Source organism: Lepidochelys kempii, chromosome 16 (assembly GCF_965140265.1).
Source record: "Lepidochelys kempii isolate rLepKem1 chromosome 16, rLepKem1.hap2, whole genome shotgun sequence".
Taxonomy (NCBI): Eukaryota; Metazoa; Chordata; order Testudines; family Cheloniidae; genus Lepidochelys; species Lepidochelys kempii.
The window spans coordinates 8,981,600-9,001,145 of NC_133271.1; the positions used below are offsets into that span (position 1 = coordinate 8,981,600).

Consider the following 19,546-nt stretch of genomic DNA (forward strand, 5'->3'; position numbering starts at 1 on the left):
CCGTGGGCACAGCCTAGCGAGGGGCGTGAGGGGTTCTCCCTCCTGACATCAGAGAGATCTGAGCTAGCTCTACCGGCAGCTCTGGGCAGGATGCGGGGATTATTGGGGGAGGTTCTCTGGGCCCGTGTTACACAGGAGCTCAGACTAGGTGACCACAATGGCCCCTTTTGGCCTTAACATCTATAAAGGGGGCCCTGTCTGCAGAGAGGCTGACTGGAAAAGCAAAGCCTGTCTCAAGCAACAGGTATCGAGGTAAGTGATTTGCCCAAGGGCTCATAGCAAGTCAGTGGAAGAGTCACGATTCGAACCCAGGTCTCCTGAGTCCCAATCTGTTGTCCGACCCACGAGATGGCACCATCTTGTCAGCATCGGGGGTGTGTGTGTGTGCATCCAGTGACAGGTATTGAGGGTCCTAGCTTTCAATGTTGCTATACCAAAGCAGCTCTTGGGGGGTGGGGGGAGGGGGATGACTGTCTGCTGCTGCACTCTCTCTCTCTCTCTCTCTCTCACATACTCCCCAGTCCATGCTCAATGGTGCTGCTCTCTGGGGTGGAACCACTTGGCTGCTCCAGCTCACAGCTTTGGGGTGGGGGGGACCTGCAATGACCTATAACTCTCTGTGGCTGGATCCAACACCCATCCGAGGCTCCAGGGGAGTTTTCCCATTGCTCAGGACCTGTTCTTTGGTTTGATTGCCACATTTGGGCAGGGCTCCTGGTGCCCCTCTGGCTCAGATCCCACAACCTGTTCTGCAGGCCCCTGCACACCGCTCCCGGAGGGACAGAGGGCAAGGCTTTGGGGAAGAGCAGAAGCTGCCGTGAGAGACAGGGAGACTCCTGGCTGGAGGCCCAGAGCCTGGAGTGGAGGAGAGCATTGACAGGAATGAGGGTCCTGTGGAGAAGGCAGAGCTGGGGCCAGCCAGTGCGCTGCTGGAACACAGAGCCTGCTGAAAGCCCGGAGAACCGGTTTGTGCGTTCCTGGGGAGGGAGGTGACCAAATGCCGATGGGGCAGAGGAGACCTGCTGCAAGGCTGGGGGGAACGGCTGCCAAGATCAGGCACAAGGCTTTCTCTCAGCTCAGCCCCCCACTATCTCCAGCTCTGAAGCCCTCTGGGACCGCCCAGTGAGCCTCTCTGGCCCAGATCCCAGCGTTCCAAACCCAGGAGCCCAGGAGCAGCGGCTGAGCTGTATGAGTGGGGAGAGAGCCAGGCCCCAAGGGAGAGCCAGCTCTGTAGAAACACTGCACCCTGCCCAGGGAGCTGGGGAGCGCTGCTCACGTTCTGCACCAGCTAGATCCGCTCCAATCCAGACTGCTGGGGACCGTGCATTGGCCAGCAGGAATGGCAACAAGCGTCATGCCAAACACGGCTGGGCAAAGGCATTTCTAGCCCCCTTGGCCCAGCTGAGGGAGCAATCAAGAGACTCAGGTGTCCCCGCAAAGCCCCCGCCTCCTGGGGCAGGCTCCACCTACCACAATCTCTGCATACTTTCCCAAACATCACCATTGCTTCTGCCTTGTGTGCACTGAACCTCAGCCAGTTCACTCCCCTCCCAATCCCTGTCTGAGCCAGGCCTAGGGAGAGCCCAAGTGCTGAGCCGTCCAGGTCCTGAGAGACAGCTGTGTGGTATCTTCCCCAAACGACCTCCCTGCTCCTCACACTGGCCTTATGGTGAGGAGCAGAGCTGGACTGGGTTCCCCAGCAGCAGCACATCTGCAAACTCATCCCAAAGAGACAGCCCCAGGACAGGTCCCTTCACTCCTCACAGGCCCTAGGATTTCTTGGTTTGCTTTGGAGGCCATCACACTTAAAGCCCTCCCACAATCCTTTCTCTCAAAGGCCTGTCTCCATCACTCTGGTTTTTAAATGGCTTTTGTGTCTGTAACCACATACCTTTCTTTTCTTTCCCTCCCATGCACTCGGAGGTTAAATCAGCATGGCTGATGGGCCGTACAATGTTTCCGCCAGAAGTTTTTGAATAATGGAACTTTGTTCCAAGACAACAGGCAGCTTTGTCGAGTGACAGGGCAGCTGTTCCAGAGCAGCTATTGAAATTCGGTTGCCCTTAGCAACAAAGCTCATATCTTCTGCAGCCAAATAGTTCCTCATGTCTTGCTTCTGTAGAAACAGGGGAGAGGGAGAGATGGGTCAAGGCAGATGGAGACAGAGTGAGAGAGACAGAAGGATGGACTGAAACAGATGGACAGAAATAGTAATTAGACAGCAGTGGATAAATAACTATATGCCTGATCCAAACATATATAAGTTCACAGCATGCACACAGAGAAGTTAGATAAAAACATTTAATGCTCTTGCTGGAAGGTTGCCATGTAGCACAGCTCTATTTCTTAGAATTCAGACTGAAAACACCCAAGAGCCCCAAACCAGAGTGAGACAAAGCAGGCTGCTCCCTAAAACAGAGGCACAATTCACCCCACTTTACTCAAGACAGGCTTTCTGCAGATCTGACTATGCTATGCCCAGGTCACACGCTTGCCTACAGAGCCTCCTGCCTGCAAAACCCCCTGGAAATTTAAAGTGACAGCTTACAAGTTTAACACAGTTTTCAATAAACCACAGTACTGGAGTCAAAGAGAATCTTTCCATTGACTTCAGTGGGCTTTGGGTCAGGTCCAGAGTTAGCAAGAGTCAGATAGGAGTTGGAGACAGAAGGAGAGATGTGGATGACTATGGCCATGTGTCCAGCTGTCTGTTTGGGTCAGGGAAGTGGACACATCTGTTCTGACCCAGCCCAGTTGGATTCAGAGGCACAATGTGATACTCGGCAGTGGGAACAGATATCGTGAACTTGGGCTCTGGTATAGCTGGCCCTGAATAGAACCAGGATCCCGGGGCATGAGGCGCTGTGGAGGGATGACTGTGAACGGGGAGAGAGGGTATATGAGACACTGATGGATAAACAGAGTTTGGGCAAGTGAGAGAGAGAGTGGCAGCAGAAGGTGCTGGACAAATTTAAAATACCCTGGGCTGACTCTTGCCCCTCTGCCGTGTGTTAGCAGCTGTCAGGGCCTCGCAGGTGGGTTTGCCATTGGAGGAGAGATCAGTGATGTGGAATCTGGGTATTTTCTTCATGGAGCTGGTTGACTGATTCTCTGTTCTCCTGTCCCGGAACAGAGGTGGGCACATAGACAACCCGCTTTCTGAGCTCTCATCCACACGCCTGTGCCCGGTTCCCAGGAGGTTCAGAGCATCTTTCCCTCCCTCTCTCCTTTCACAGTCAGAGAGCAGGCACTGCTAGCCCAATCCCTCATGTGTCTAAGGCACTGTGACCATCACAGCTAATGAGCTCTGGTCTCACGCGGCCCTAGGTCCCAGCCATGATACTAAGCACCTTTTGGCCTTGTCTGAAGTGGGAACGAGCCATTAATGTAGCTGGACTGGTGCAAGCCCCTGGCATAGGCAAGAAAAGCCACACGGCTCTTTCCAGTGGCACCTCTATGGACGGTGGTTCAAAGTGTGTCGCTGCCCAGACTTTATCCTTTAGCTCAGTCAATAGAGTCCACGCGGCTACATCCTGGGCTCAGACGACCCCGCCAGGAGTGTTAGTGGTCCACCTAATTTCAGGCAGAGGATCAACTCTGCCAATACAAATGGTGTTTTAGCTGGTCTTGGGCACTGGTTGCTAGTCCTTGATTGCTGGCTCAGGGCAGATTCCCAGTATGTTCTTGTGCTTTGGTTTCATTTACCAGCATCCTGGCTGCTCCTTTGCACTGGGAGTGGTGTTTGGCAAAGGAGTTCCATGATGGAGGGTTTCTGTTTATCGACTAAAGCCCATAAATGTCTCTGAACTCAGGACAGGCAACTGCAAGGGGGGGGGGGGGTAGAAAACAGTCCCAGAAGGGTCAAAGGCCCTCCTCCCTATCAACTGAGGAGGGATAACTACAGATCAATCAGGTTCAGCTGAGAAGGGGTTACCAGCGAATCAGTTAGGATCAGCTGAGAGGGAGTTCCCTGAGGTCAATTAGGATCAGCTGATTCCAACTAGGGGCTGCCTGAGACCTTTTTAAACCCTCCCGGGGGGAGGGAGAAGAGAAGAGGAGAGGAGAGGGTGAGAGTAGCAAGCAAGCAAGCAAGCAAGCAAGCAAGCAGGTGAGAAGCCACAAGATAGCAAGCCTCACCTCACCGGGGGGAGGTATTCCCTCCCCTAAGGGAAGAAAAACAAGTCCAAAAGCCTGGCTGGGAGAAGGCGCGGCCTGCCCCTGTGCATCTTAGATGGGCTGTTTTACCCCAGCCCATCTCATCAAGGCTAAAAACAGCTGAGGCTGGTGAAACTGAGAAGGTGCCTTGCCATACTACCCATGAATTTAATGCCATGTAGCAATACGAACCCCGAAGCACCCCACACCAGCATCTGCCTTGTGCTGTCCCCCGGCTGTGATGGGGCCTTGCCTGGGCAGGGCAGAGCACCTCCTGAGGACAGGATGGAAATTGACCCTTCGTGCCACCACGTGTTTCTGGCCACGTTCAAGTCAGTGTGCAGAGCAGACTCCCCCCACGCCTGGTCCTGAGTGCAAGGAGGATTTTGATAAAATTAGGTAACAGCAGCTACTGAAATTGCGTAAATCAGAAAAAGGGAGGGGGGTTGCAAACCCAGCACGGTCAGGTTGGAGGGAGCCGAGTGAAGGAATCGGAGCCGTTATGCACCCAGCACTCTCATCACATGCTGCTGGAGCAGCCTGGAGGCAAAGCCCATGGAGGCAAGTGGCACCGGGCGAGCCCTGGGGGCAGTGCCGGCAGATACCCACTGGCAGGGGGCAATTGCTCCTTGGATGCAGTTTCGTGCCAGCTGGGGCTAGGCCAGGCCCGTGTGGTGAGGCAAGACGCCATTGCACTGGTGCACAGAGCACATGGCTCTGATGTGGCAAGATGCCTGCCTGGGAGAACGTATCCAACGCTGCTGCTTGCGTGCTTCAGTTCTTCGCCGTGTGGGGAGCTCCAGCAAGCTCAGCTGGAGGGGACAGGGAGGGAGGCGGGTGGCTGGAGCTTTCTTGCATGCCCGGAAACCTACACCCTGTGGGGCCCTCGAGGGGCCTTTGAGGCACAGGCACACAGTAGGGTGATGCACCAAGGGCTGTGCTGACCCCTCTAATAGAGGAGGTGGACGTGGCATCCTCAGTGCCGTGGTGGGGAAGCAGTGACTAGCGTTCCTTGAGTTCACGCTGGATACGCTCAGTGTCTTAATATCGGCATTAGCATGGAGCGCCTCCATACCAACTTCATCCTTGTTGCTGGTATTTAGTGTTTATATCTAGGACGTGCGGAGGGGCCCTCATCTGGATTGACGCCCCATTGTGCCAGGTGCTGTACACACAGACTAGAACGGTGGCGCTCAATCATTTTTGGACCAGGATCCATTTATAAACCTTGGTGGCCAGGCCCGACCCAGGAAATAGCTTAAGTAGAAAACAGGAGTATTTTGGTCCCAAAATACTTATTACCCAGTACATGTACTAATCATAGGAATAGTAACTAATAACAAGTTAAAGCCGCAGCCAGCAGCAGCGCAGAATTAAGGGTGGCAATACCACACCATGGCATTGCCTTCACAGCTGGGCACCCCGTCAGCAGCTGCTGGTCTCTGGCCACCCTGCTCTGAAGGCAGCCCTGTCGCCAGCAGCAGCGCGGAAATAAGGTGGCAAAACCCTGGGTATGCACAGTGTTAACATGCAGTGAAACATATGCAAACTATGATCTATTTTTAAAGTTTGTTTGTGACCCTTTCATACATTCCTGCAACCCACTTTTGGGTCACTACTCACGGGTTAAGAAACACTGGACTAGAAGATCCTGCAATGTAAAGACCTTTGGGGTGCGAGGTGGTGCAGAATGTAAACTAATGTCACCCCTTCGCTGAGTGACAGCAGGTTGCAGGGCCATGCAGGTCACTTTCCTATTGAAGGGGAGATCAGTGGGGCAGAGTCGGGGGATACTCTTAGTGTAACTGGTGTACACTAGACACAGCTGTCCTGGAACAGAGGTGATCACAAATGGCAGGCAGGCCAACCCCATCTTTCAGAGATCTCAGCCAAAATACCGATACCTGTTCCCTAGGGAGCAAGTCTGCTCTCTGCATTCATCTCTGTAACTAGAGGCAATTCTTGGGGCCAACTCCCCTGCTGCTTGCAAGAGCACCTCCCAAAAGTGACTGTCTCCCAAAACTAACCACAAGCAGTAATGCTTCACAGATGGAACAGAGCTCCCACGCTATGGGGATACCTATGCTTCGAGCTGGAGGTGTAATTCCCAGCTCAGGTAGACATACTCGTGCTAGCTCCGATTGTGATTGTTCCTGTGGAACAAGGAAGCGGTACTGAAATGTTTTAGTGGTAACCCTTCGGCGCTGGCTTTCAAGATCCCCATGCAAATTAGAAGCATGGGAACCAGCCAAACGGTGCCCTAGATGGAAAACTCTGCTGCTGTAAATACAGGTAATTTAAATTTTAGACCATCATCCAAAGAGGCACTCATACATAGCGAGGAGCTGATGTTGTAGCCAACGGGTGAGAGTATCACCAGTGCCCAAGCCACAGAGGGTAGGAGTCTGTTGCTGTGCCAGCTAGGGAAATTGGCTCTTTAATTCAAGATGTGGCTTGTGGGAAATTCAGTGGAAGTTGGGCTCCTGCCTTAGCCTCTTTGAAAATCCAGCCTTATGTACCAATTAGCCTTCTAGAAATGTTTCCCAATAGCTCCTTTGTATCTTTCTTTTCCTTTGTTTACACCGACCAAAGGACAGATACAATCTGTTCGCGAGCATAAAATTCTGTGCTCGGAAAATGGTAGGGCTGGAAAATCAACAAAGGGAAAGTATCTTCCTCCCTCTTGACAAGACTAGCTTAAAACCAGATAAAACTTTGTGGTTTTGGCACACTGTGAACCGCTGAAATAAACAGTGGCTCCTGGACTGGATGCTTGCCAGATTTCAGTCTCAGATGGCTTTTATAATCTAAAAATAGAGAGTTTTAATGGAAATACCAACAAGATATTTAAAGGGTTCTGGCAAGATATTAGCATTAATTATCTGCATTCCAGTAACCCCTAGAAGCAGCACCTGAGATCTAGTACATGGCAAGACAGTCCCTGCCCCAAAGTGCTGAAATAGACAAAATGTGGAAGGACAGACAATGGGAAGTGACTTGGCCAAAACAACACAACAGCTCTGTGGGACTAGAACACAGGTCTCTTGACGCCCAGCCCAGGGCGCTATCCACTAGACTGTACTGCCTCCCTAAGCAATGGTCCATAAATCTAACCATGTTTTTTCACTCTGTTCACCCCTTGGAAGTCTGGAATTAAAATCTGTTCCCCCCTGGAAACTGTCTTTCTCCACTATGCCCATAATATTGCTTTATTATTGTAGGGCTGCTCATGAAGCCTGGCTGCTCCGTGGTGTTTTTACTGGAGGGGTGCCTGTGAGAGGTGAGCTTGGTGCACTGGGGGGAGCAAACTCCTCATAGATTATTTTTGTTGGCTTCTTTCCTCCTCCTGCTCTCTGCCCTATGCCGCACTCTCCTTGACTCTGACATGGCAGGGATGTTGTCTGCGGCGTACAACTGTGTTGGAATTGCAAGCTATCATTTTAAGGGGAGAGGGGTCTTGCAGACTAGTGGGTTCTGTAGCAAAGCTTGAATCTAGGAGCAGTCAGTCTGGAAAGAATTGCCTAGCATAAGGTGGGATGAGTTGTGCCTCTCTGCCATACAAGCAGTCTGCTTTGTCTCTCTCTGTTTTGGGGTTATTGTTCTGAATTCTAAGCCCTAATGTAGTGTAACATTGCAACTGCCAGCAAGAGTTTCTATGTTTTTATCTGACGTGTATGTGTGTGTGTGATGTGAAACACAACGCTGTCGAGTGCTTAGTGCAAGGGACAAGGCACCAGGGCTCACAGGTTTCAGTCCCAGCTCTGCAACTGATTCCCCGGGTGACCTTGGTCAAGTCAATTAACCTCTCTGTTCCTCAGTTTCCCCAGGTGTGACATGGGGATAAAAACAGGCAATTCACAGAGGCTCAATCCTGATGGCAAAGCCCTTTGAGATCCTGGCCGGAAGGGCGCTAACCATGCGCAAAGCAATGCTGTCTCATTCAGCACTCCAGGCACGCTTGTGGGGAAGGAGGGAGACCTGCATTTTCAGTGCTGTCTGCCTGGGCTTTTGAATTCTTCCAGGTGTCACCTTCCCCTAATGAGGCAGGCCTGGCCCATTATTGCAGGGGATGAGTAAAGTTATTTATCCCAGCGAGGTGAAGCCTGCCAGGCCTCCAGTGAAATATCTTTCAGATAATCTGGAGAAGGTCGTTTGTCACCCTCTCACCACACAAATTAGTCAGAGATGGATGGAAGTCCCCAATCCAGGTGGCAGCTGCTGCTGCTGGGAAAGCCACACAGGTAAAGAGCACCAAGAGGCTGGGGTGTGATGCTGGAGGGGTCTCTCTATCCGTGGATGGATGAGTACTAGTGGGGTCCGTCTCACACAGACATGGAAGTGCCCTGTTGGGGCATGTGGCCTATTCCCAGGCCAGTGCGGGGCTATCCCTAATGCCCCGTGATCTGGTCTCAGCTGAGCTGGAGGGGAGTGAATTCATGCCTGGAGGAGAGCAGTGACAGGAGCCTGGGTGCTAATAGCTGTCAAGAGCTACACGCTGGGGAGGAAATAAAACTCCCAGGTAGCAAATGGGGAGTCAGTTCACTGTTAATAATCATACCAAGCTCCTATCAGCAGTAGAGCTCAAAGTTCCTTTACACAGGAGGTCAGGATCATTATCCCCATTTTACATTAGGGGAAACTGTGTAGAACTGATAAATGAAATTGTTCATAAGTACAGTTTTTTATGAATGAAACCACATTCATTCATAATACGGTCACCCCAATAATTAGCTAATTGACCATTAAGATGCTTGTTAAGAGCCATAGCTGTTCGGCCAGCTGCCCTTGTAAGTTTCACTTTCACTCCAGTTGCTGTCTTAAAGCTCTGAAACCTGCACTATTTCAACACTGGTTTCAGAGTAGCGGCCGTGTTAGTCTGTATTCGCAAAAAGAAAAGGAGGACTTGTGGCACCTTAGAGACTAACCAATTTCTGCTCACTGTGTGCCATTCATTACACTTGTCCATAGTGTAACTCAAACTCCATTTTAAAGTGCTCACTCCATTTTGTAAAAGCCTGCTGCAACCTTCGTTTTGCAAACCCCTGCTGTAATCTTATTAGTGTAGTTTAGATGTGTGACTGAGGTATGTATGGACGATGGAATCAACCTCCAGCCCGTCCTGATGAAATAAAGTGTAAACACCAACGGCTGAAGATGCAGACAACAGCCCTGACAAAGCAAGAAGAGTCCACCCTGAAAAGAAAAGAACAAAGGTACAGTTGAAGGAATATCAAAGCCAGGTCCCAGGCTGAAAGTCATGTCTGCAATTGACGGGTGATCAATACACCAGACCCAGAGGCAGCGTGACACAGCAAGTTCTGTAGACTCTGGATTCAAACTAAAGCCTAGAAAAGGATGGGGGAGATGGAAGGCTTTGGAGGGTAACATTCTGCTGCTAGCATGGAAGGGCATCTGTGCGCGCCCAACAGAGACCCAGCCCTCCCTTGTGCCCGGCTTTCCTGGCCAGTTAGCCGCCACAAGCTACAAACCCAAACCACTAACTCAAGCTACATTTGGGACTGGTAACTATCTAGGAGCTGCAGAACATTTGTGTGTGTATATAAGTATTAGGTATTAGCTAGTGGTTATAGATCAAATTGTTATCATAATAACCATGGCATCTTTGCCTTGTCATGCAGACAAAACTACACAGGATCATTTTAGGGGACAAGTGAGGCCCAGGGAGGGGCTGTGACTTGCCCAAAGTCACCCAGAAGACCAGTGGAAGAGCTGGGAATAGAAGCCAGGTCTCCTGAGTACCAATCCAGTGCTCTGTCCACTAGCCCACACTGCCTTCCATCTTGGCTCCTTAACACAATTCTGCTATTAGAAACCCCCTTTACTCTGACCTCTCCCTGCCATCAGTCACCTTCAACAACATGCCATGTGGGTGCTCTGGTTCCACAACCAGACCAAACTACACCTGGGAATACCTCATTGCTGAGCAAGGCACTGTTCCACCAAGCAACCGGGCCACCAAACCAACAGCCCTCCGCCACGCTTCCAATAGGGGCCACAAACCCAGAGCTGTAACACCCTGCAAACCCAGAGCTGTAACGCACCGTGTGGCCATTGCTTATGGCTCTCGGCCTGGAAACCACCACCTCCTCCACTTAGTTGCCAATGGTCCTGAGAAACTCCATTGCTCCCCCTGCCTTCCACATACAGCCCTGCAGCAACCCTCTTGTGCCCCCACCCAGAGGGCCCAGTCTTCCTCCTGCACCCTGTACTGTGGCTGCTGACTGAGTCTAACATCCCACTCGAGCAGCCCACTCTACTCCCCCGTGGGCTCTCATACATCAGATGTGTAGCAGGGACGGGGGAGGCAGGGGCAGAGTTAAGGTTGTTTGTGTAAACTTCACACACACATTGACATGGCCAAGGTTTTCCTCTGGCGTTAATGATCATTTCCACCCCTTGTGCAGAAATGCAGCCTTTTGCGACGCACGCACATCTGTCTAAATGGGAGGCATGTGTGTGTGTGCTGCGCTGAGTGGAGCGTGCGGGGGAGTGTGTTTTGACATGCCCACACGGGCTGCTCTCTCCGGTTGATGATAGCGTTGTGGCATGGATTTCCCAGGCAGCATTACAGCCCTAGAGGGTGTAGGACAGCGTATCCAGCTCTGGAGAGGCAAAATACCGTAGCAATGAATAAATCACCAACAGTCTTTGCCCTTAGTTAGCTAGCTCTGGGCCTGTCTGTTCCCTGGGGCATCGGCTGCTGCTTCTGATAGAGGAGAATGATACTCTCGGCATGAACGGGGGTTCCCATCACCTCATCAGTATCATGTCTGCCCAGTACGGCTTGTCCACAGCTCAGCCTGTACAGTTTGCCCCATTCCGAGCGGTCTTCATTATGTCTCTAGCACCCCAAAGCGTACCAGGCTCCTGGCTGCAGCAGGCTTTGGTGGCTTAATTCCCTTCAGCGGCTTTGGAAATCCCAGTCTCCTCAAGCTGAAAGCGCTGGCGAATACATTGCTCCGGTGAGTTGCCCCACTGAGCAGTGGGGCTACTTGGTGAGTACATGTACTCACGGGCCTGTCTGCAGAATCGGGGCCTCAGTAGAGAAATTTGATAGAAGGACTTGCTCCTTCATGCTCACCTTTGGGCCGAGCACTTACTGCAGGGGCGGCCCACGTGGGGCTGTTTGAGTAGAAAGCACGGGGCATAGGAGGGTTTACAGGATAGGAGCTACTGAGGGGAAAGTGGGGTGGCCCAAAGGCAGATTCTGCTCTCACTTGTGTTGATGCCGCCTGGTTCACAAGCAGCGAATCTACCTCTCCCACAGGATTGCAGCTCTGCCCCCTGCCCCTCAGGGACCTGCCCAGGATAGGACAGCAGTGACTGCCAGGGGCAGACCAGGCCGAGATGAGAAGCAGCTCTCTGCACTCGCCCTCACGAGCCTCTGGGGCTTGAATATTTTCATACTGCAGTTAAAGATCTAGGGGCTGAACTGTTTTGATACTTGGACACCAACACCCACACATGTAACGGGTCTCCTGTACTCCGTGGGTCAACCTTGCCTGGCCTGCCGCATTACCAGGGCTCCCATGCTCTGCAGACGTCAAGGAGCCTTCTTGCCATCCTGCTCTTCCCTGTGCCCCATCTCAGCCCTGTCCTGGAGCTTGACTGGCGCTCCCAGCTCTGCTCCTTGGCTCACCTGCCCTGACACAACTAGTACTGGTCTCTGCTTCCTCCCACCCTGCTCTGTTACTTTTGGAAACATGAGGAAAGGTAAGACCCCTGCATAATAAAGCTTGCCACATTCGATGGACGTGAATGCAAACGGTGGAGACATTAAAGCACAAAAGCCAGGCATCAAAACTCCACATCTTGGGGCTTATTCTGCCGCAAGCGGGTTTCAGAAAATGTGGCAGGCAAATTAGCTCTTGTCCGTGATTGGTGGCTGTTTCCCCTCCGCTTAAATATCTCAGCTGCTTTACAGGAGAGTTTGTTTTCGGCTATCTCTCTGGGTGTGCCTGGCAGAAGACAGTGTGATTATTTTCTCCTGCGCTAACTGAAGATCAACAGATCAGATTGCAATGATATTTTTATACTAAAACAAAACTCTTTGGGGCTGACATGGTGCGATGAGACAGCTCAGATTATCAACGCTTAATTTCTTCCAGAATGCACATTTTCTATTCAGTGCCCATTTGCTTGTTATACCACATCCAGGATTGTTCCAAAAGCCTGTACACCTTTGATACAGCTGGACTGACTTTCTTCATGGAAGAGGTCAGCCCTTCCCCTGTGAATGGGCTTTCAGAGCAGAACCTTAATTCTCCCTAGTATTAACTGTTTGTGGTATGACAGCAGCTCGAGGCCCCAGCCATGATCAGGGCCCCCATGCTAGAGTGGTCACCAACAGGTACTGTGAGTGATCAGAAGCTAAAGGAGAAGCTTGAACAACCTTTGGTGAGCCAGCAGTTTATTTGTGAAGGTCTGAGCCACAGAGAGTCCAAGGAGAGGGAAAGAGGAGGAGGTTTGAACAAAGAACTCCAATTTGAGAAGCAGGATTTTCTGTGTTCTAGTCCTGGGTCTGACAATGACTCCCTCTATGTCTCTTGGTAAGGTAAGACTTTTCCGTGCCTCAGTTTTCCCAGCTGCAAAAGGGGTGCAGAGTGGAAGGCTGGTCTACCGGTAAGGACACTAGCTGAGGAGTTGGAGGCCCCGGTCCCTGCTCTATCACAAATTTCCTGTTGGATCTGGGCAAGCCACTTAGCCTCTCTCTGCCAGTTCCCAGCCCTGCCCCACTCAGACACAGGGTGGCGGAGACACCCGGGCCCAGAGGGGGGAAGGGACAGGCCGGGCTGTGGGTCCTGTACCGAGGGATAATAGCACTTCCCTGCCTCACGGTGGTGCTGGGAGGTTAACACCAAAAAGCATTGGGGAATGCTTTGAGATCTACCAAGGGAAGGCTATATAAGAGCTAGCTAGGGTGGTGCATTGTATACACCTGCTAGAGGGAATAGTGACCTAGAAGTGTACTGCGAGTGCTAATAACGTAACCTGCTTTATTTCTGAATTCTCCAAACACAGGGCAGCCGGTCCCCCAAAAGGGTTCTGGGCAGGAGAGTGTGTCAGGGGGCAACAATAAAGATTCAGAATTGCTTTTTCTGATGCTGAACAAGGAACTTGATTACAGTAAGGAACCCAGCATCACCCCAAAAGCTTTTCCTGCCTAGACGCTGCCCCAGGGCCCCGCTTCCTGCCACAAATGTAAAGAAACAGTGCCCACGTGCTCACCAAGTCCAACGGGGACTGTAGGGCCAGGCTTTCAGGTACTCAATCTAAAACACCATGGGCACACACTGTTGCCTGAGATGATAATGCTATTTGCTTACCCACCTCAGAGGGCTGTGCTGAGAACTGATTAGTTAATTAGCCAGTGCTTTGAAACATACAAACTGTGTGTCCTGGCTGAAGGCTCTGAAGGCTACCTGTGATGTAAACTAGCAAAAGGTTAATACAAAGCGGAGAAAAATACATAGCAGAGGGGCAACTCTGGGACAGCGAAATGACTGAAGGTTCAAAGTAGGGAGGGAAATATTCCCCAGTGTTCAGGCGACAGAGGGAGAGGCACAGGTAAGGAAGCATGAAGGAGATGGAGCAAAAATCTGAGAGAAAATGGGGATGAGTTTGCAAGATGGGGAAAAATCTCAGGGCGCAGGAAGAGGCCATGAGCTTTAATTCCCCGCTCAGTTCCTGAGGGCAGTGTGATCAGTGCCTAATTTGAAGTGAAAGAGGGACCAGGGCTTAAGCAATTTTTTTACATTCATAACTGATGCAGCAAGTCCAGAGGTGCTGGGGCTCTGAACTGCCCGGCAGTGTGTGTGAGGGTGGGCCCAGGGCTGTGACCAGGGTGGGGTGAAGGGGAAAAGACGCCGGGGTGGAAAAATGGTGCCGCAGGTGATGTGTGTGGGGCATGTGCCCCCCCCCATGTATTGGTTGCACCCATCCCCCAACCCTGAGTGACTGGGTGGCCCGCTGAGGTGAGTCAGGGGGTGAAGGGGGCGCTCCCATGTTGGGCCCCACCGTGCGGGGCTGGCGCCATCGCTCGACCCCCCCCCCCCGCCAACATTCCTCTGCACCCTTCTATGGGGTGGTCACCCCCCTCATATTGTGTTCCCCACTATCAACAATTACGGATCACCTCTGACTATGGGGCGGAAAAATGACAAAAACCAGCAGGGGGCGCAAACACGCCGGCTCTTCCCAGGCGCTAAAACGCCTACTTCTGGCTCTGCCCGCAGAGACCGGGGGGCTGCACTGGGGGGTGCCCGGCCCCAGAGCGAGTCCCAGCCCTGCCCCACTCAGACACAGGGTGGCGGAGACACCCGGGCCCAGAGGGGGGGGGAAGGGACAGGCCGGGCTGTGGGTCCTGTTCCGATTACTGACCACTCTCTAGCTCGGGGGGCTGCAGCGGCCATCCCCGTGCCATCCGGCCTGCTCCGGCCGTTGCTCCCGCAGCGGGCTCTGGGGCGCGCTCACCCGGCGGCGCAGGGCGCCGCTTGCCGCGCGGTCCTAGCGCAGCGCTGTGGGGGTTGCGGGATCGAGCCCTGCTCCCGCCGAGGTCCCCGTCCCGGGGAGGGGGCCGCACGGACCCCCCCCCCCGGGCGGCAGCAGCAGCAGCAGCAGCCGCCGCAGGCTCGGTGCCGGCACTGCCCGGGGCAGAGGGGCTCACACGGGGAGGGCCGGGCAGGAGGGCCGGGGCTCTGCGGCTTTAAGAGGCAGGGCCCCGGCGCCGGCAGGGGGTGGGGCTCCCTGCGACGGAACCGAAGTCGCCGCAGACCCAGGGCTGGCCCCCGCCAGCGCACCTCCACCTGCGGGGCTGCCGAGCGCCACCCTCTGCGGGGCGAGCAACCTGCCCCCGCGCGGCGCGGCGCCCCCTCGCCCGCCCCCTCGCCCCGCCGCCCGCGGGCTCCAGCGCCTGCCCGCGGCCGGCCCCGGGAAAGCCCCGATCGCCGCCGCCAGCGCGCCAAGCCCCGGGGCGCGGGGCCAGGGCGTTGCTCCCGTTCCCGCAGGGCGCCGGAGCCCCGGGGCGAGCCAGCATGGGGGTCCTGCACCAGCTGCACCTCCTGCTCTGGAAGAACGCGACTCTCAAGCGCAGGAGCCCGGTGAGGCTGCGCGCCGATTCCGTTGCGCTGGGGCGGAGGGTGACCCCTGGGCTGGGCGGCCTGCCGGGGCCCCGGGCTTGCGAGAGGAATGAGCCGAGCCGCTCGTCGGGGGAGGGAGGTGAAAGGGCAGATCCGCAGAAATCTGCCGCTGGGATGGGGGTGGAAAGCGCTGGCTGGCCTGCGAAGGGAGAGACCGGGGGGGGGGGCGGTCTGGTGCCTGCGAGACCCCCACTCCTCGCCGGTGGAAGCTGCAGCTTGCTTGTCCCTGGCTAGCAGCAGCGGTGCAACGGGACTCAGGCCTCTGAATGCCTTCCCTTCCGGGCCTGGAGATCCTGGGCTGGAAAATCTGCCCCCTTCCCCCAATCAGCCTCCCAGCCCAGAGGCCGGGAGACCTCGCTCCCTGCATGCAGTGAGGTGGCAGCTGAGGATCTGCACTTGCTTTGGTGAACACCCATGTCTATTTAATGAGCTGCAGGAGGGTGAGGGGTCACTTCAGAGCCCCCCTTCCCTGGGTCTGCAGGCGGCTGGTGTTTTTATTTCTCTTTTGCCTTTGAGCATGAGGCTGCCCCCTCCCCCTCCCAGGTGTGGGTCTGGCTATGTGAGGTGAATAATGGATGGGCTCTGGATGCAGAAATCGGGGGCTGTCTCGGTGCCGGGTGCATGCAGAGATAGCTAGACGATATAAACCCAAGGAGTAACCAAGAGAGGCCGCTCCGAGTCTGGGGTGTGTGTGTGCGTGTGTGTGTTACTGTGTGCTGTGTCCTCCACGCCTGTGTGCAGCAGCAACAATTGGGCCCCGTACCTGTGCAGCCTCGCTGTGGGCTAGGGTCACCTGGGTTACCCAGGGGCCTTCTCCGGAAGGGGCACCGTATGCTGGTGCCGGTTCAGAACATCTGGGATGGTTTCATGTTGGTTTCATGTTGTCGCCAAGATCTACAGCTTTGTCATCCTCTCCCCCGTCCCCGCTCCCCGAAAGCGACTAAAATCCCAGGTTTGCCGTGCTTCTGTCAAGCTCCATTTTATTATCCCCCTGGATGTGGCTGTTACGGGAACACTATCACAAGCCATTTGTGTCCATGTGCTATAAATAGGTTTCCAAATCATATGTGGGTCAGCTGCATCTTTCCCCATTTGTTAATCTGGAGAGAGCTTTCCTGCTTTTGGGTGCTCAGGAGGCAACGCTGCAGGCTGAGAGAGGTTTAAGGTGTATAGAGGCTATGCCCCTCCACCAGCCTGTCCCCTCTCTGATCCCAAGGACTGTATCCGATCTCTAAAAGGAGAATCAATTTGGTATCTAAGTATGAGGGGTCAGAGAAGAAGCACAAGAACGAGTAGAGGGTTAAGAAACCTGCCCTTATAGTGACAGACTCCAGGAACTCCATCTATTTAGCTTAACAAAGCAAAGGTTAAGGGGTGACTTGATTACAGTCTGTACGGACTTACATGGGGAACAGACATTTAATACTGAGTTCTGCAGCCTACCAGAGAAAGGTGGAATACATTCTGGTGTCTGCAAGTTGAAGCTAGACAAATTCAGACTGGAAATGAGATGTAAATTTTTAATGGTGAGAGTAATTACCCACTGGAACACTTTACCCAGGGTCCTGTTGGATTCTCCATCACTGACAAGACTGGTTAGAAAAACATCCCATCTGCTCTAGGGATTATTTTGGGGCAGGTCTCTGGCCTGTGTTGTACAGGAGATCAGGCTAGATGATTGCAATGGTCCCTTCTGGCCTTGGAATCGGTGAGGCTATAATGATTCTTACTTACATTTAACTCATTCCCTTCCCCCACCCCCTTTGGTCTGATTCATTGTTAAGAAATCCCTAGGCTGGCGAGTGCGGTTCGTAGGCTGCGCAGAGCTCTGTCTGCCGAGCGAGCTGCAAGGGCCACTGATTTAAAGAAGAATTAGGCGCAGGGTAATTAATGCAGAATGCGCTTGCGGGTTCCTGAGCAGAGGAAGTTTCTTCCTTGGTTATTTGGCTACAATCCTGGGGCTTCGCTGGGTGACCGGGCGAGTGAAGCCGGGTTGGGGGAAATAGCCCTTCCCAGGCCAGCGGCGGAAGCCCTCTCCTTGGACGCATTTGAAAGCACAGTGGACAAAGCATTGGGAACAGGCAATGCGGCGCTGGTGGGATTGGGAGGGGGGCAGGTGACATGGTCTAATTAGCCTCTGATTTGAGGGTTAGCAAGCAACTGCTTCAGAAATGTTGGGCTAATATGTTTTCCCCCCTCAAGTAAATACAGATCTTGCAACCGTTGCTCACATCAGCAGCCCTCCGTTCCATTGAAGTAATGGGGGAACTTGCATGAGTGAGCGCTTGCAGCGCTGGGCCTTATGTCATCCTGGTATCTGGAGCATCTATGTCTCTGATTGTCCAGCTGGGACCTGCTTGTGGAGGGAAAGATCAGGCAAGGCTGGGCAGAATTCTCTTTTTATGCTCAAAGCTCTGCTCTCTCCAGGCCCACTAGTTTTATTCGGAGGTACCAGCGCTGAGTCATCCTGTTGCATTACTAAGCAGTGCTGGCCAGTCATGCTAAGGAGCCAAGCCTTGTGCTGTGAATTCCTGCCCCTAAGGAAAGGTGCATAGGAACCTCACGCTGAGGGGTTTGGAGGGTGAAGTCCGGAGCTGGTAAATGCTCAGGGCAGGTTGGCTTTATCAGGTCTGACACGTGCCCTGGGCGTTCTCCTCCCCAAGAGTGACACGTGGCAAACCCAAATGGCTCCCGAACCACACTGGCCACAAAAGCTCTCTGATTAGTTCCTCAACAGCTGGGCAGTCACCAGGCTGAGTGGGCTGCATGCTCTGTGCACTAGAAAGGAGGCTTTTTGCTTTCTCAACCCTCTTCCCACCTGGCTCAGCTTCTCTGAAGAAGGGGCAGACGGACAGCAGGGGGTGTCTTCACAAAGCTGCTGCAGAAGCTGCCATTCTCCTGGCACTGGGGCTGCCCTGCTCTCTGGAGCAGGGAATGTGGTGGATCCAACTGCTATGAGAACGCAGAGCCCCCCCAGTTCAGGAGTGTGGCAGCACCCCCTGGCTCAAAGTGGTTTCCATCATATACAGGGTTTGCAGTTTTAATGGCTCCCAGCACCCCCACTATGCAAATTGTTCCAAGCCACTGCCCCCCATAGCAGTGTGTGTGGGCTACATACCTAGCTAGATGTGCCTCGGGGGCAGTGTGGAGGGAGGGGAAGCGGGGGGGGAATGCGCAAGGCGTGCATCTCAGTTGCTAAAGGAGGGTCAATAAGCTGCCCAGGTGGGTTGTGCTGGCATGATGCACCTCGGAGCAGTGAAGTGCTGCCGGGGGGATGCGTGCCGAGCTAGAGTCTGCCCCCCTCCTGCTGGACAGCGCCCTACTCCTCTGATACTGGTGAGGGTCCTGAGGAGCAGGGTGTTCAGCGCAAGGCTGGCAGGGTCTGACCGAGAAGTGGCACCTCCCCGCCCACCCAAAGAACGTGTGTGTGAACCTGGCAAGCCGTGGCCCAGACGGGGGCATGGCACACGCCACCTAGGAGCGCATGCGCTGCGTGGGGACTTGCAAAGCATGCATCAGAGCAGCCACCCAAGCAGGTGCTGTGGGAGCCAGGGATCTACTTTGCAGCAGCATCAGTGTGTGGGGGCGCCCCCTAGGCTCTGTCTCTGTGCAGCCTGTTTGGTTGGTGCCTGGCACCTCGTGAGCACCTCTCCTGCCACCTCTCACTCCTGCTGTGGGCTGGGCACTGCTTTCCCCTAGCGTGCACCTGGTTGTGACCTGTGTGCTCCCTGCCCGAGGCATCACGGCTCAGTGTGGCCCAGGCTCCTTGCCTTGCGTAACTGGACACGCTTCCCCTCTGCACCAGTGTAATCTCTGTTTTAGCTGGTACCTCACCCTAGGGCTGGGCTGAGTGGGTGGGTCAGGTGCCAAGGTACATGGACCAGGCTGGTCACAGCAGCCCTTCCCTGCTCCTCCTGTTTGCTAAATAGCTAGCAAGTCTGCCTGACCAGGCAAAAACGGAAACTGTGCCCTGCCAGGCAAAAATACCCGTCTGAGTTGGGTTCCAGTCTCCCAGCTGCGCCCCAGATGTGGGCCAGGGGGCAGCTGAATAAGTGTAACTTCCCTCCTCTCCGCAGTAGGGCCATCTCTCCTGTTTCCAGCTGGGATAACCGATTAGCGCTGCATGCACCTGTCCCGTGCTGTGTGGGACTGGGTACAAGGCGACATCTCTGCCTTCTCCCAACCTTCCCAGAATCATGGATAGGATGGTCTTTCACGCAGCGGATAAAATA

The 19,546-nt window shown here is 53.9% G+C and overlaps 1 protein-coding gene across 3 annotated transcripts in view; it reads left to right on the forward strand.

Moving 5' to 3' along the window:
* The first annotated feature begins 14,944 nt into the window (after positions 1 to 14,944).
* Positions 14,945 to 19,546, forward strand: part of ABCA2 (ATP binding cassette subfamily A member 2) — a 140,000-nt gene continuing 135,398 nt past the window's right edge. For all 3 annotated transcript variants that reach the window (XM_073313792.1, XM_073313793.1, XM_073313794.1), the window contains exon 1: positions 14,945 to 15,275. In XM_073313792.1, coding sequence (XP_073169893.1) covers positions 15,210 to 15,275 — 66 coding nt within the window. In that variant the 5' untranslated portion in view covers positions 14,945 to 15,209. The remainder of the gene's footprint in view (positions 15,276 to 19,546) is intronic.